The following is a 13747-nucleotide window of genomic DNA, read 5'->3' on the forward strand; positions in this document are numbered from 1 at the left end:
TGTTACATTCTGTATAATACGTAGCTTCACTTTGGCCGAGGTCATCAGACTCATGTCACATTATGTTTTAATGATGGACATTTTGTCATATCATGAAATGATGCAAAACCTTTACAAGGTTGACGGACACGATGTCACAAAGTTCTGAAATCTGAAGTGATGAAAAGCCAATTCACCAAAAAATAACTAGAGGGCGCTCCAAGTAAACACCTTCGCCAACGCTGTCCACGTATCTCTGTAATTATTAGACGTAAATGTTCGCAGGATTATGCAAAAAAACCTGCTAAATTTATTTTCCAGACGCTTGGTGACAGGATGGGGGAGGGGCCACAGAAGAAACTAAATTTTTAGCGTAGCACCAATTAAAGGGGGTGGAGCCAGGACATTGTTTCCTACCTTCTTCAACATTACGCAACAGAGTTTTTCAACATGCACAGATCTTTATATATATTTTTATATTTACTTTTCTAAAGTCAGGTATACATAGAGTGCAAATATCTACATTATCCTGCAATGTTAAAAACAAACTCCACTCCAAAAGTTTCTTCCTTGGTCATTACTCCAATCTTACACCAAGTTTCAAGAAAACTGGTTTAATAGTCTTTGTGTAATCCTGCTAACAGACACACAGCACTGAAAGCATGCCCTCTTTGGTGGAGTATGTACAGTAATTCTATAGTAATGGAATTACAATCAGAGGACAAAATTGTTATGATAAGCTATAATATGGTCAGAGTTTGCTGTCATTGTAACTCCGTTATTGTAGAATTGCCAGTTACCCTTTTTTTTTTTTTTTTTAATCAATTCAATATTTAATAATATTTAACAACTAGAGCACAAACCTCCGCCAACACTAGTCTCCAATTCCACAAATTTGTACCTTGGGAAACACTTTCAAGGTCAAAGTCCTGTTAGAAGTGGCTTTTCATCACCTAAAACATAATACAAAAATATAGCCGAAAAGGGCTTTTGAATGTTAAAATCAAATATCCGCTAAATCCGCAATCAAACTTAAGTCTATTCATTGAGAGTTCCAGTTTGCACCTCACTGAAACAATTAAGAGTAACTGTGGCAATTTTGATAGAGATATAATGCAAAATGTACATCAAATGGGCTTTTCAATATTAAATTCAAATGTCCACAAAATCCACAATCCGGTTCAGATCTGGATCAAACTTTGGCAGGTGATAGTGAGTGTCAGTCTGCACCTCACTTTCAAATACAAGAGTGACTGGGACACATTTGATTAAGATATAATGTAAAATATACATTAAATGGGGGTTTGAATGTTAAATTTAAATGATCACAAAATCTATAATCTGGATCAGATCTGGATCTAACTTTGTCAGTCAAATAGAGGACACCATCCTACACAACACTCTCAAATATTACAGAAGTTTGATCTTTTATGACAGCCATGAGCACAATTTTGAAAATTCATTCAGTGTTAAAGACAGGGAGTTTTCCTGACTTTGCCACTTAACCTTGAAAACTGAATCAACTCTTGCCTATCAGGATATGAATCTTCAGTAAAAATTTCAGACCAACATATGAAAAACTGTGGGCTCCAGGCTGTTCACAAACAACCAAATGGGCAAAAACATAACGTGCAGCTTCTTTGGTGGAGGTAAAACAACAACAACAACAAAAACCAGTCAGCTTTCAAGAGACTGATATGATAATGAACTTCTTGTTTATGGTGCTATTCAAACTCTAATGGAAAACACGACTGCTGACAGAACACAATGGCATCCAAACATTAATTAATTTGATTTTAAAGATCCTGATCCTGAGGCTTGCACAAGGTCCTTACGAAACCCAGAAAGGTCAAGTGATTGACATTCTGCTCGTATCCAAGCCAAGAAGCAATACAATCTGTATCCGAAAGCATTTATGACCGTGAGGGATTTGTTTTATTCGTGCTGTTCAAAATTTACAACCTGAATTATTCACGCGTAGCAAGACAGTCCCAGTTTGGTCGAGTTTTACTGCCCTGTTCAAATTCTCGCTGCCAATCTCTCGGTCAGTGTTTCAGCAGATTCCTTTGGAGGTGTTTCTGAGAAAAGAACCTAAAGAGTTCACATGAATTCCTGCACAAATATCTGAAAATGGATTAAACGTACGGATTAGATGTCGCCGTAAAGTCTCCTCGCTGTAGTTTAAGACGGCGGCTGATTGAGGGAGTCTGGTTTACCGCCGTTAACGGGTCCGATGAGAAGTCGCCACTCCTTTTTAAAAATTTACCAGAGATTTTGTCACCTGCGTTCAGGTTGCTTTTTTGAAAACCGTCATAAAGCTGTCAGCACTTTTAATCTACCCCAATGAAAATCCTCATTAACTTTTTTTTTTTTTTTTTTAAAGTCACTCAGTGATCACTGACCATGATGGCGACACCAAACATTCGAGTAACACTACTGTGATTTTAAGATGACTTTTGGAAATTTATACTTTTTGGACATGGACTACAAAACCAGTTTAGTTTCTCAAACTGCCGCCGCTCTCTTTCAGGAGAGTGATTAATGAGGTCACGTTATTTATTAAGTGTAAAACTGGACTATGATCAAGCGCGCACTAATGGCGTGGCAGAAAATGCGCAATTGCATCCCTCCGTGTTTTCTGCTGCGTGCCTTTACTTTTTAGCACCATGAGCACCAGTTATGTGCACACCTATAATCTAAATTTGCAAGGCTACGTTAATTTTTAGGAATCTGAGCCGAGCCATCCCACCACAAAGTCATCTTCCAATCCCCTTAACGCTCAGACACCACAATTCAACCTATTTTCAAAGAATTATCCTGTTGTGGAATCAGCTCCCACAGGACATCAGATCTACTCAGACTCTCTACTCTTCCACAACCCAGGTCTCAAAAATTCTTTAACTCCAACCGTACTTGCACCTCCTCCTGTTGCCGTGTTAAGTGTCGATAAATTCTTTTTCCTTCATTAACATTAACCCCTTAAGCCCTAGAGCATATTTCACCAAAATCACATACCCAGACATTATGATTTATTTCTCAGCTTGTACAAGGTCAAAAATGCAAAAGTTTGGATCAGCTAAAAGACAGGTCCTAGGGGATGTTGTGGATGCAAAAAAATTGAAAGTAAATAATACTTTGTAGGAGTTAATGAGATTTTTTTTCCCCAAAAAATTAATTACGATTTATGTCTTTATTTGCTTTGTGTTTCAACTGTGGTTAGTTGATATGTGATTGAAGTGGATACTTTTGTAGAGGAGACTTCGCTTGACATTTTGATGTATAATAAGTGTATGTTGGTGTCAGCATTGGTTAGTTATGAGTGTTCAAGTGTTCCAAAACAGGGCAAGTCCCCAAATTTGGGGACTCTAGGGTTTAAGAGGTTAATTATATAAACTTTTTATCCATCTTGGTATTGGTGGGGCAGTTTTTGGAGCCTGTTTCATTCCTACTCGTCACTGGCTCTGCGACAAAGTATCATCAGTAAAATCAAAGAATAAATATATTAACTCGTTTATGCCCAGATTTTTTTTTTTATAAGTGGAAAAAGTTGCATTAGTTAGTACCTTTGAGATTTTTTATTGTGAGCAGAAAATGACAGTGATACACTTCGGCAACAATTGTTGCCAGTGTATAGGGCAAAACGGATTAAGGGTTCATCAGTTCCACCATCTGAACCAGAACAGGGTCGGTGAATAACCTTCTGAGGCTTTGAGTACATTGCACACGTTAACCTTTGAGGTCGGTGAGACACATAAACCCGCCCACACTGAAATAACTCCTCTGACCTGACACTGGGAAAACAGACGGAGCCACACTAAAGCAGACTGCTCGGTTTTTTTTGTCATCATGCTTCATCGTTTCTGATCATAAAGGTTTTGTAACATTCTCAATGCGCTCGGAGGACAAACACTGCAAAAACTGATATCCAAGAAAGTAAAAAAAAGAGACTTGCTTAAAGAAAAATTTACCTAATTTTTGTCTAAATACAAAAATAATCTTGTCAAGCATTTTTTTTTACCTAAGAAAAAATGTCTTATTTTGGGAAAATATATCTCACTTTTTCTTAATAGGTTTTTCCAACTAATATCAAGCTGTATTTAACCAGTAACAAGGAAAGACAATGGATTTTAAATCATCCCAGCAAAAGAACAAGATTGTTTTCCTTATTTTAAGACAGAGGCTGATCCTAAAATAAGAATTCTGTCTAGTTTTAAGGCACATTTTGATTATTCAGTGCCTAGACATTTTGCTACTTTTGTGAATTCAAAGCAAGTATTTTTTTCTTACCTCATTGGCAGATATTTTTTGGCTTAATACAAGACAATTTGGCTAGATTTCAGATTATTTGTCTTATTGTGAGAGGGACAGTTTTTGGCAGTGAACTGATTTCGAATGCTCTGCCCCACTGGGCAGAGCGTTCGATGTGCTGAAAGTTCTGATAGATTCGGCCCCTGGACACGCCTCCTGTCAGTCCTTCCTTCAGTGTGAACCCAGAACAGCTGTGTGAAGGCTCTTAACGGTTGGAGCCGGATGACAAGCACAGCTTGATATATGAACGATTACGTGTAAGCGGAGAGTTTATTGAAGGGTTTGATGGCTCCAGAACCTCAGAATCAACACATCTTTGTTTCATGTATTTTAGGCATTTACAGTATCTTTAGACAGAAGGTCAACACGGTCCATGTTTAACACACAGGTAAACACAGGATTACTGGAAACAAATTCCAGATTAAAGTACAAACAAACAAAAAAGGAAAATTTTCTCTTACGTTAGTGAACTGGATTAAACCTTTATCTGAGGGCACATTAGCTTCTTGGACCTGTGTTCTTCCTGTAAACCAGATCAACCATCACCTCACAAACCATAAACACATTTACAGCCCTTTTATTAAACACAGAACAATTCAAAAAAATTCATGCTCAATGAGACAGTACTTTGGGTCAAATGGAAAAATGTCATTTTATCAGAACTTATTCAGGATAATAAAAATTCACAAATACAAAGTCAGAGTCGCTGTGAAATGTATATTGCAGCTTTGCAGCCAACCTGTATCCCGTTTTTTAATATCCAGTATCCAGGTGCCTAAAAAAAAAAAGGAAAAAAGAAAGAAAGACATATCATCATTCAGTCATTTGTATATTTTACTGTCCTGTGATGCAAAAAAAACTTTAAAGTGAAATAATCTCAGTAAATATACACATATTTACCATCAGCAAAGTCGTAATTAAAACTGTCTAAGCTTGAGTTGCTCCATCACGTTAAAGATAAAATATGAAAATGTGCTCACATCTTCAGCATTGTGGTCCAGTCCCGTATAAAAATGATCCATTTCATCATCTCTGAAGTCCTTTATTACCTAATAGAACAGAAACCAACACACATGTTTTTCAGACTGTTTTACAACAACCACCACCGCCTTAAAGCTACAGTGTGCAGGATTTACTGCCATCGAGTGGTGAGGATGCAGACTGCATTATGCTGTCAGCAGTCATAATTTTGTTTCCCTTCATGTTTTTGCTTCTTTGAGATGGTGTTTCATGCTCTCTTGCAATAAAGAATATGTATGATCCTCCATTAAACAAAACGCATTATTAGTCTGTGCTAGCAACAAGTAGACACCGTGCTAAGGAGAAACCACAGATTTCTCTTCTTTTTTCTTCAGTATTCCGGGTGCACGGCAACATGCCAAAGACAGAGTAAGTATGTTCCATATGGGCTACTGTATAAACATGGCGGTGAAAACTGGCGGCCTCCATAGAGGGCACCTGCTCCCCCTGCATTAACATTCAAAAAAGAAAGATGCACACGTGAAGTGTGCCGAACACACACACAGAGGTGTCAACATTTTTAACAAGTTATGAAGGTAAATGTTCCACATTTTACACTTAAACTCAGAAAAAAAGTAAAAACTCTTGTAAACCACCATCAAAAATGAATGTAAAAGTATAAAAGAAAACTACATAAGAGCCACGAGCCTCTATTTCAAATACTATATTTTCCGGTGTATATTTTGTGTGTTCTTTCTTAAAGTTTGTGAGGTTCTGCAACTTACACACTGAAAAATGTGCTTGTTAATGATAATAATGAAAAAAATAATTATTATTATTATTATTTGCATTTAAAACACTAAACAAATAAATTCCAATAACAAAAGAATAAATGTCAGTAATAAAAATACAACAGTACACAAAAATCCCAACATAAAAAGCTGATTAAAAAAAGATAAAAAATCAAATGCCCTCACATATTTACTGAAGTGTTTCCATCGCGGTGGTTTGCCAACCTGTGTGCATCTGCCTTTCTTTAGTCCAAATTGCATCAAATATTATCCAACATGGCATTAATCGCACACTTATTTGCTCCCACCTTGTTCATTTTTGGAATTTAAAATTCCTTATATTAAGTAACAGTATAGGCTGTGGTGTGCCCATGTGCTACTCTGAGTTCCTGTCTGTTCTTAAATTCAGCCCCAGGGAAAAACTGTGTTACAAAGTGAGTTCCACATACAGAAAAAATAAATAAATAAATGAATAAAAATGCAACTTATATTTTGGGTGTCACTTATATGCATTTTTTAATACAAAAACATGCTTTAAGGTTTGCCCCTTCTCTGCCCCTAACCAGTGGTGGGCACAGTTCCATTAATCCGCTAACTGCTAATTATCAAAGCTAATGTTTTCATTTGTGGATTAGCTTTTCAGATAACTTTGAAAACCATCAGCAGACCATGGCAATTAGCTTCCAATAAATTTAGGTCTGATCATTTTTAGACTGCTAACATATTTTTGCGGGCATAGGGAATAAATCTTAACAGTTAAAAACATTTGTGAAATCTAAAATCAAAGGTTTTAGTGCCTGCCTGTTACATGTTTTGTAGCAGACAGACAGCTATGAGAGGTACAGCTCTATCCTCTGCAGACAGAGGACAGCTGACTACCAGAGAGCAAGGAAGAGGAAGAAAAAAAAATGATAATAATATAAAGATCATTTCTCATCACACCATATAGACACGCCAGCATATCACCCAAGTCATGCACAGGAAGACAGTTTCACTTATGGTTTAAATTTTAAACAAACTAATTCTGGATAAGTTATTGAAATTAAATGCTGTTCATACTGCCATGAGCACTGCCATCTAGCAGTGTTCATGGCAGTATAAATACCAAGTGCCACACATTCTCTAAAAGTGTGGAATCCACTTAAACAGAATTTTCAGTTTTCAAATTGCCTTTTTTAAACAAATGAAAAAAAATTACATATTTGCAAATACAGATTTTTTGTAAAACCCACCACACGTTTCAGTAAGTTGTGTGTTATACCATCCAACCAACCACTCATGTCAGGAAACTAATTTACCCATAATGCACTGCGGCATGTGTGTCTAAACACTAAAACCTTCAAAATTAGTGCATTACTTTAAAACTAAATCATACAGATATTTTAACATTATAAAACAACAGACGTGACATTAATTTAAATAACTTGTCGGGAACTAGTTTGCTTAAAATTTTAACCATAAGTCAAAACTGTCTGCCAGTGCATGGCTTGGGTGATATGCCAGTGAGTCTGTATGGTGTGAAGATAAATTGTCTTTATTTCCCCCTACCTTTTCCTTTTGCTCTTCTCTTTCCTTTCTCTCTGGTCACCAGGTCTCTTTTGCTGAGAGAAGGCTGATCTGACACAGAAGCACTGGCTCGTTGTTGTGTCAGTAGCTGCTAGTGTACTGAAGTCAATACTGAAAGTTATCGGTTTAGCTTTTTTCTGTAAATTCCGCTAAATTTTTTAGGGGTTGATCAGCTTAGCTTTATAAAAGATAACTTTTCAGTTAGCGGATAAACTGTTATCGAAGCTAACTTTTTGGTTAGCTGTGCCCACCCCTGCCCCTGATCAAGGTAGCGTCTACATCTGTAGTTGGTCCCTGGGTGCTAGACTGTGGCTGCCCACTGCTCCTAGTGGTCAGATTGTGTCTAACTGTAATTAGGATGGTTAAATGCAGAGGACAAGTTTTGCTGTATGTATATATGTGCAATGACAATAAAGTTTCTATTCTACTACTCTAGAAAATAAGGTGTCTTTTTGTCACACTCTACTACGAACCCGTGTCTCCAAACAAATGTAGGAACAGTCTCTCCAATCACAGCCACTGAAGTTATTCACACCATCCAAGTGTCACTTTGACTTTAATAGCTGTTAACTGTAGAATTTGTTAAAAATCCACATTTCTTCTCAACTTTGTGCCTTCCTTCTTTTGTTTGGTTTCTACATGGATGATGCACCTGTATGTGCGTTTCTGTGTAACACTGATAAAGAAATACACAAATGTACAACACACATCTTGGCCCTGGCTGTGGTTTGACTCACTTTTAGAAGCTCAATGTATCTGTCCGGGTCTTTCTCCATCAGAGCTCGTATCTGGCTGTTGTAGTGCTCTGTGATGCTCTCCTCCACGGCCACCGTGCAGGCCATGGCGCCCTCCTTTCCCAGCAGTGCTGTGAAAGCACCTGCAAGAAACAGAGGAAAACTAGAAGCACTCAGAGAGTGCAAACCTCCGCCAAGGCCATGGGGTCACTGACGCCATAACATCTACACGCCGTGGAATCGTTGAACCTATAAAAGTCTAACAATGATGTTTGCTCAGTAGTAAAAAAAGTTTCATCTGCTGTGACTGGATAGCATGTATCCTTAGCGCTTGGCATCACAGTTTATTGCAACTTGCACCTTTCCCAGAAGCTACTGTCATCTGAGCACTGATATTGATATTGCATGTGCCTATAGACAAAAACAAATAAGAGACAAAATTCAATTTATTATTCAACTAAACTGAAAATACATGAATTTTTTTAACTTTTATGAAACACTTCTCTAAACAAGGCCATAGGGTCACTGACCCTAAAGAGATTCCCTCCTTGACACAGTGATCTATTTCTTTTTGTCTTTCTCTAAAATTGTATATAATAATCATTAGATTATTAATATATAAACAAAAATAAATTTAAGAAATATTACAATTTGAAAACAAATGCACCCGAACGTGATGACAGCTGCAACTGCTTAATGCTAACTTTTAACTTTGAAAATGCCATAGACATGCTAACGCGTTAGCATTGGGATGCGGATCGTGATCCGGATCACCACTAAAATTTAATCACTTGTTCCTCTTGTCATTTCCAACCACTCCACAAAATTTCATCAAAATCCGTTCAAAACTTTTTGAGTTATCCTGCTGACAAACAAACAAACGTGACCGAAAACATAACCTCCTAGGCGGAGGTAAAAACTAAATTCAAGCATACAAAAGTCTTGCTCAAGGACACTCTGACACTCACCAGCAACAGTTAGTTCACTTTACATGAAGTAGTCTGATATTAAAAGGTGATTCATTTCATTATTCATTAAAACGTCAGAGATCAACACAAGGTTTAAAATAATATTTCAGAGCATCAACATGGTAAAGGTCACTGGGGTCAAAGGCCAAAATTTTTATTTTATTGTTTTCATTCTGCTGTCCACCAAACTTGGCACATACACGTTAGTGTATTCTGGAGTTGCTCAAGTGAGATTAAGATTAAGATTATGTAGTCGCTCATTAAGGAAAAGGTCGTATCTGCCTGTCTGTATTTTTCTGACTCCTCCAGGTGCTTTGATGATTTTTACCAAACTTGGTATGAAGTGAAGGTTGACCTGAAAATCCCCCTGGAAGAATTAATTTTGGCAAAGGTCAAGAGATATGACTTTCATCCCCATTTGGACCACGCGCACAATTTGGTGGATCCAGAACTGCCCTGGAAAGGTTGGCCAGAGGTCAATCATTTGGGTTAGGGAAGGTCATTGGGGTCAAATATCAGTCAGTGCCATGGCATTTTGTCTTCATGCCCACAGGTATTATTATTACCATTTTGTTTTTAATTGCAAAGATTCATATCCTGTAGAACAGGATTTTCCATCATTCAGCATCCAGAAAGATAAAAAAGAAGAAGCATAGTCAGCACAATGCACATAAAAACTCTCTAAAATCTATTTATCCTGCAAAATGATTACAGTCTGGCATCCATTCAAATTAAACCTGACATTAAAGATTTATGGAGAATCTGTCTGTGACTTCTGCTACATTTTGGTCCACATTAAATGACAAAATATGAACAATCCAGACCAAAGTAAGACACTCCCAGAATTCAAATAAATTAACAACAAGATGTGGCTAATCTACATTTTTTCCTATTAAATGTTAACTATAAAATTTTGTTATGTACAGGGGGAATACAGACCAAGGAGAAACCCGGCGACGTTCCAGACGGGTAACAGTGCTGTGGGACGAACTCTGTTGTCAGCCAGAATCTCGTTAAATTTCTCCAGGTGTTTCTTTTCTTGATCCCACATTTCCTAGTAAATATGCATGAAATTTAATTTCTGTGCAAATTTCAAACCGTGCACACAGAAAAAGACTTTTTTTAATTTCTGAAGCAACAACATCTTCAGTTTAACTAAAACTGAACTGACTCAATACTAATCATTTTTAATGACACAGTAAAGCTGCAAATATTTACAGTGAGGTCCACAAATGTTTTAATCACAGTATTTTAAAAGGTAACAAGAGACACTGGATGAGTTTGAAGATTTAATTTGAGGGTTATGATATATAACGGTGTAAGAAGTGGAAATAAGTGCAGCACTTTGGGTGTTTTCTTCCCTCAATTATGTCTCTAATGTGTCGGCATGTGGAGATTTGAGTGAAAACAATTATAAAAGGAAACGGTGTAATAAATCTCTCCAGCAGACTGTTCTCAAAGTGTGAGTGAGCATGCATGAAGGAGACAAGTGAGGGAAGCCACCAAGTGCGTATCAGCCCCCTGAAGACATTGCAAGCTTCAGTGGTTGTGATTGCAGGAAATGTGCAAGCAGCAATTTAAGTAAACCGTGAAAGTTTGGACAGTTTGTAACGGTGACCTTTGTGTCTGCAGGGTGATGGTGAAGAGACAAAGGAAGCTTCATGCTTGTTATTGAAAAAAAAAAAAAAAAAATCACTTGCTCAACTTGTATCGAGTCACAAGTTTTTATATAACTCGACTGTATACCTGGATGACTGGTCCCATCTGAGATCTGCCCAGCACGGCCATCTGTCCAGCATAGATGCGGTTGGCACCATATTCACCTGCATGATCCACACGGAGGATCCGGTGGATCATCTCCTTCTCTTCACTGTCCCGTGGGGGTGGAAGCAGACTGTACGCACGCGAACACTGCCGCAACGGCACTTCATCAACAGAGACAGAAAAATACTGATACATTACAAATTATGATTACGATCAGTAATCCTACGACATGCTGTGGGCTGTGTCTGTAATCCTACAACATAGTTTGGTCTGTGTCTGTAATCTCATGATATAGTGCAGGCTGTGTCTGTAATCCTGTGATACAGTGTGAGCTGTGTCTATAATCCTACGACACAGTGTGAGCTGTGTCTATAATCCTACGACACAGTGTGAGCTGTGTCTATAATCCTACGACACAGTGTGAGCTGTGTCTATAATCCTACGACACAGTGTGAGCTGTGTCTATAATCCTACAACATAGTGTGAGCTGTGTCTGTTATCCTGTGACATAGTGTGGGCTGTGTCTGTAATCATGTGATATAGTGTGACTGTGTCTGTAATCGTGTGATATAGTGCAGGCTGTGTCTGTAATCCTGTGATACAGTGTGAGCTGTGTCTATAATCCTACGACACAGTGTGAGCTGTGTCTATAATCCTACGACACAGTGTGAGCTGTGTCTATAATCCTACGACACAGTGTGAGCTGTGTCTATAATCCTACGACACAGTGTGAGCTGTGTCTATAATCCTACAACATAGTGTGGGCTGTGTCTGTCATCCTGTGACATAGTGTGGACTGTGTCTGTAATTGTGTTATATAGTGTGAGCTGTGTCTATAATCCTATGACATAGTGTGGGCTGTGTCTGTCATCCTGTGACATAGTGTGGACTGTGTCTGTCATCCTGTGACATAGTGTGGACTGTGTCTGTCATCCTGTGACATAGTGTGGACTGTGTCTGTCACCCTGTGACACAGTGTGGACTGTGTCTGTCATCCTGTGACATAGTGTGGACTGTGTCTGTAATTGTGTTATATAGTGTGAGCTGTGTCTATAATCCTACGACATAGTGTGGACTGTGTCTGTCACCCTGTGACATAGTGTGGACTGTGTCTGTCATCCTGTGACATAGTGTGGACTGTGTCTGTCATCCTGTGACATAGTGTGGACTGTGTCTGTAATTGTGTTATATAGTGTGAGCTGTGTCTATAATCCTACGACATAGTGTAGACTGTGTCTGTCATCCTGTGACATAGTGTGGACTGTGTCTGTAATTGTGTTATATAGTGTGAGCTGTGTCTATAATCCTACGACATAGTGTGGACTGTGTCTGTCATCCTGTGACATAGTGTGGACTGTGTCTGTCACCCTGTGACATAGTGTGGACTGTGTCTGTCATCCTGTGACATAGTGTGGACTGTGTCTGTCACCCTGTGACATAGTGTGGACTGTGTCTGTAATCATGTGATATAGTGTGACTGTGTCTGTAATCATGTGATATAGTGTGACTGTGTCTGTAATCGTGTGATGAGCTGTGTCTATAATCCTACGACATAGTGTGGGCTGTGTATGAAATGAAAATCACAGTCCGCAGGATGGGAGGCAGGTACTCTAACTACAAGGCTAAAACCCACGGTCTGTGGCGTCTGTTGGCCTTGGGCAGTGAGGTTTATCAACTTCTTCTAGCAGCCCCACCTGCTGGACTCCGTTACACAAACATTAAGCATAAAGAATAAGACAAAAGAGCAAAACTCCTATGAACTCCTCACTGCCGTAATAATGTTTTCTGTTTCTGTGCACTAAATAGCAATAATCATAACAAAAAAATTCATTCCTGCTCGATCGAGTTAGCATTTCGGCTAATAGCGAAATATAAATCCATGTTTTTACCTGTGTATTTCACACACTGGCGAATCATCGCTGGATCGTCATGTAACGTTGGTTTGGCTGCTCTTTGTAAACAAAACTGTCTGTAAATTCCGAAATATGAATTAAACACAAAACTGTGCAAGATGTCATTGGCAGAGGAACGTGTCGAAGAAATATGACGTCAAATGGGCGTTCCCAGAAAGCGCCACGCTGCTGATCTTGAATCAGGTAACACGACGGAGCCACGAATAAATAAATATATGAATAGATAAATAAACGAACAAGTGAATAAATAAATAAACGAATAAATAAATATATGAATAGATAAATAAACGAACAAGTGAATAAATAAATAAACGAATAAATAAATATATGAATAGATAAATGAACGAAACGAAAAAACACAATTATATTAGAAAAATTAACAAAATACATAAAAAATAATAATAGCAAAGTTATCAATTTAAATATTACAAATTACATGTTAGAAAAGGAGGGAGAAGTTTTCACTTGTTTGGTCCTCTCCCTTTCATCTAGTAAATAAATAAATATATAACACACGCCATAACATGAATAACAAGGAGCGGTTAGTCTGTTTAATTTTTTCTTTTTCTTTTATTTTGTTTACTTATTGTTATGATAGTGGCATAATAATTAACTAATTAACCACATTACATATGTTTGGTGACAATCACTGTGCAGTAATGTCCTTTAGGGCCGGCTGTCTGAAAGGTGTTCAAACTAAACGGTCAAGTTCTGAAAGAAGTGGACTCATGAAGACACCTCGGACACATAGTCAGTAATGACCT

At 38.0% G+C, this 13747-nt stretch overlaps 1 protein-coding gene across 1 annotated transcript; it reads right to left on the minus strand.

Moving 5' to 3' along the window:
* Nucleotides 1–4844: 4844 nt before the first annotated feature.
* On the minus strand, nucleotides 4845–13100 carry coq7 (coenzyme Q7 homolog, ubiquinone (yeast)). The gene is made up of 6 exons (XM_034188307.1): nucleotides 12960–13100; nucleotides 11053–11231; nucleotides 10246–10360; nucleotides 8342–8481; nucleotides 5268–5336; nucleotides 4845–5062 (listed from the first exon to the last, which is right to left on the minus strand). The coding sequence occupies exons 1-6, from the start codon at nucleotides 12985–12987 to the stop codon at nucleotides 4985–4987; spliced, it is 609 nt and encodes a 202-aa protein (XP_034044198.1). The 5' UTR covers nucleotides 12988–13100; the 3' UTR covers nucleotides 4845–4984.
* Between the last annotated feature and the right edge of the window lie 647 nt (nucleotides 13101–13747).

The sequence above is a fragment of the Thalassophryne amazonica genome, chromosome 15, assembly GCF_902500255.1.
Source record: "Thalassophryne amazonica chromosome 15, fThaAma1.1, whole genome shotgun sequence".
NCBI lineage: Eukaryota > Metazoa > Chordata > Actinopteri > Batrachoidiformes > Batrachoididae > Thalassophryne > Thalassophryne amazonica.